At 37.2% G+C, this 3,689-nt stretch overlaps 1 protein-coding gene across 1 annotated transcript; it reads right to left on the reverse strand.

The window, feature by feature from the left end:
* Positions 1–1,750: 1,750 nt before the first annotated feature.
* Positions 1,751–2,981, reverse strand: LOC129739352 (uncharacterized protein DDB_G0288467-like). The gene is made up of 3 exons (XM_055730759.1): positions 2,513–2,981; positions 2,103–2,418; positions 1,751–2,023 (listed from the first exon to the last, which is right to left on the reverse strand). The coding sequence occupies exons 1-2, from the start codon at positions 2,796–2,798 to the stop codon at positions 2,351–2,353; spliced, it is 354 nt and encodes a 117-aa protein (XP_055586734.1). The 5' UTR covers positions 2,799–2,981; the 3' UTR covers positions 1,751–2,023; positions 2,103–2,350.
* Between the last annotated feature and the right edge of the window lie 708 nt (positions 2,982–3,689).

Genomic DNA, 3,689 nt, shown 5'->3' on the forward strand with positions numbered 1-3,689 from the left:
TCTGTACGAAAAACTTATAAGGTGAAAAAAATTAAAAAGGAATGATTAGATATGTTATAAATATTTTTTGATCTGTATTATTCATGAATTGTTTGAGCTAAAATATGGAAGTTAAAAATTGCTCACCAATATCATTAAACCAATCCTTCATACTGGGTACAGTTTTTAATGGCATCGAAAATTGTGAAAATGTATACATCTATTAAAATTAAAATTGAATAAGTGTTGTGGAATACAAATGTTACAAGATGCCCAGTTTGACGGAACTTAATTTTCAAGTGATGCTGGAAATCTTTAAGTATAATTTATTGTTTTGTTGTTTAACATTATTTGTTTTGAAGACATTTTGTATGTGTTGCAAAAAGAAATATGAGAAAATAGGTGGAACAACAAAAATGCATTTTCTGCAAATTTTGGAAGTTGGCTTAATTTAAGTTAGTTATTATAAGTAGAGTAGAAAAATGCAAAGAATGTAAAAATGAGGAGATAGTCTTGTAGTAAATAAGTGTTTTAAAAATAAATTCAAAAACCCAAAAAAAAAATATTTTAAATCGAATTTAAAAGATAAGATATTGAATGTGATTTGTTGAGCCGCAAACCCAATCTCTTACTTTTATATCTTAAAACATATTTGATAAATTTTCACCCAAGGTTTAAATGGTAATGCGTGTGGATAAAAATAATAAGCTTATAATTTTATAAATTAATTAAATACAATATTTTTTCTTGAAATTGAAGTCTTCAAAATCCTTTATTTATTTTTAAAACGTCAAAATAAATGGTTAGTTTTAGGACTTATTTTCTAACGTTAGGATTTAGAATAAATAAATTTTGAACTAGAACCTGAAAAATTGGATAGAATCAAAACATTTTTTTTACTTTTGTATATATCAAATGTTATTAGACAAAAATTGTCATCAAACCCATGAGTCGGATCACTACGGCTCTGGCTTGTTCTCAACAACAACAGAAATCGGAATTGCATACTATCGTCAAAGTCTAAATCTAAAATACGATTATGAGAAATTTGGAAAATACGAATCGAAAGGTGATACGATTTCTACCTTTCACAGCCTATGTCATATCTACTTATTTATTATCGCTATTGTTTGAGTTATACTCAGTACTTTGACCCATTATAGTATTTCGAATAAAACTGAAAGGGGGGTGGCAAAATAAATGTTTGTTATTTGTTTCAGTCCAAGAGAATAAATTTAAAATTCCAGAAAAAATTAAAGAGATCATTGAACAAAAATTGATTACTACAAATTATGAGAAAAAAAAACAATTTAATAAGACATTCTTCAAAACATTGCATACTTAGAAAATCAACAAACCACAATTTTGTTTTATGTTGGGAGAATCATTTAAAAAAAAATGTTCCAGGTATATAACTTTAAAATGAAAAAAAAGTTCAAAGAATTTATTTCTCACACCAAGAAACCATTTAAACCGTACACTGACTAATCAAACTAAACCAATTTAAGCTGATCAAATCCTTTAAACATTTTCCAGGGCTTAATGATTTCAAATGTTTTTGAGCCCCGGAGATTAAAAAGAAATTTTCAAAAATACGACAGTACGACACTAAACAGATTGAAAGCTGTATTTTGTTTACAATTGTTGTTTTTCAATTGCAATGCAATGTAATTTTATGAACCAACCACCCATTACCTCACAGACACATTATTTCGAAGAAATAACTCAATACAAAAGGAATAATTTGTTTGAACATTTATTCACTATTTTTTCACTTTCTTCATATCTACAAATCTAAGATCTAGTAGACGAACTTACGAGCACTTAAAATTTCACTAATTAAACTAGGTTTGTAGTTGGATTGTTTTACGATTGTTAAATTGTTTGATTTTTTCTATTTGCCTTCCCTGATTTCTCTGGTTTCCGTCTATCGAGGTGTGGTTCCAAACACACGAACCAACCAAGACGTCCTGGCGCCAATTTTTTTTTCTGTGTGTTCCTCGGCAAAGCGAGTCGTTGATTCTTTTCTGGACTTTCACAGAATCTGTTGAAGAAAGGAAAATAAAATAAAAATAAATTAGTAACAGTTTGATATTTTTCGTTGGTGGTTTTGAAGAACTTACCTTAACTGTCTTTCCGGGAACGCAACTTCCGTACGGAACCGCACACGATAGAAGCCGTCGGAGTTTCATTCCGATGGCAGCTGGGTTCCTCTTTTTTCTTGGAGTAAACTGTTTTTGGCGCCAAACCATTTCCGAGACCTCGTTAAGGGTCTCCCCAGGGTGCTAGTACGGTTGCGAACAGCGGCGGAGCCGCTGCTGAGAGTCTTTCTCGAGCACTGATGAATCTTAAGAACTAGTAGGGTTGCTACCTAGTAAACCTTCCGCAAAAGGTAGTACAGCTTGTTGCACAGGAGACATCGGCTGCGAGTTGGGTTATCTGTGGAATAAAAATTGGGAGAAAGGAGTTTTCGTTAGACCTATTTTTTTTTTTTTTGGTTTAAGTTGTGAGGGTTGAGTTGAGGGACACTTACTTTCTTGGGCGTGACGGAAGAGAATCTCGTGAAAGGCTTGGACCAGGTGATAGCGATTGTGATGCACCGTAACTTGACTCATCGTCGGAGTCATTGGTGGAGTCGGTGGAATTGAAGCCGTCGGTGAGCTGGGAGTCGTCGGACTCGGTGGTGGAGAGTATTGCTGCGGTTGGCTCTGCTGTTGTTGCTGCTGCAGTTGCTGTTGCAGAATCATCTGCTGCATTTGCTGCTGATGTTGCTTCTCGATTTCATCATCGATAGCTGGGATGTAGAAAGCGATTGCCATTTTTTGTTTGCAGGTTTCTTCCGTTGATTAATAACAAACGACTTCACAATATGATGAAACACTTCTGGGCGGGAACTTTCTTCGCTGACGGATGACGCAAAGTTTGGAACGTACACAACTGATTGACACAAGAACTAGGAGCTCTGAGAGTGACTCGAAAACACGTCTGCTTGGAACGAACGCTAGCTGGAAACTGAACTCAGACTGGAACCGTCCGGAGCTCATCGGTCCTGGCCAGGCCGAGCTAGGCTAGAAGGGAGCGTAAAGGCAGAATCGAAAAAGCGAGGGAAAACCAACGCCTAAACCTTGCGCCTAAAGCCTACAGGGAAACGTTGTACGTAGGGTTCCGATTTCCGAAGCCGTTCCGTACTTGTTGGTTGTTGTTGGTCCTACTTGTGTAGTGGTTCCCCTATATTTGTCGTAATCCGAGTGAGTCCCGGGGTAAGAAACGGACAGAGGGTTGCTGTTGTTGGTTGATGGTGGTGGCACACACATGTGCTGCTGCCTCAAAACGGTACAGAACTCGAGTGAGGGGGACTCAACACGATAGAACTTGCATGGACGGACAACCCGCACCCTCTCGGTCCCTGGCCCTGGACCATCAGTAGGTACCTTCTACGGTGCAGTTTCCGATCTGAGAAAAAAACGAACCCTCAAAGTTGTCCCTTGCGCCTCGCTTTGCTTTGCTCGCTCGCTGATGCAAGTTGAAGATTTGTTTACATCGGAACCAAAGCTGGTGTGTTTTTTTTTGTTTTGTTGCTGCAACTCCTCGACTCTGTTCCTGCGGAGTCCCCATCCCAGAGGTGTATTTGTTATTCTTTTGTCTCTTTCCTGCTTCGGTTTCCCAAAACCGGCTGGTGGAAACCAAACACCAAAATTGAGGTGTTTTGC

The sequence above is a fragment of the Uranotaenia lowii genome, chromosome 1 (genome assembly GCF_029784155.1).
Source record: "Uranotaenia lowii strain MFRU-FL chromosome 1, ASM2978415v1, whole genome shotgun sequence".
Classification (NCBI taxonomy): domain Eukaryota; kingdom Metazoa; phylum Arthropoda; class Insecta; order Diptera; family Culicidae; genus Uranotaenia; species Uranotaenia lowii.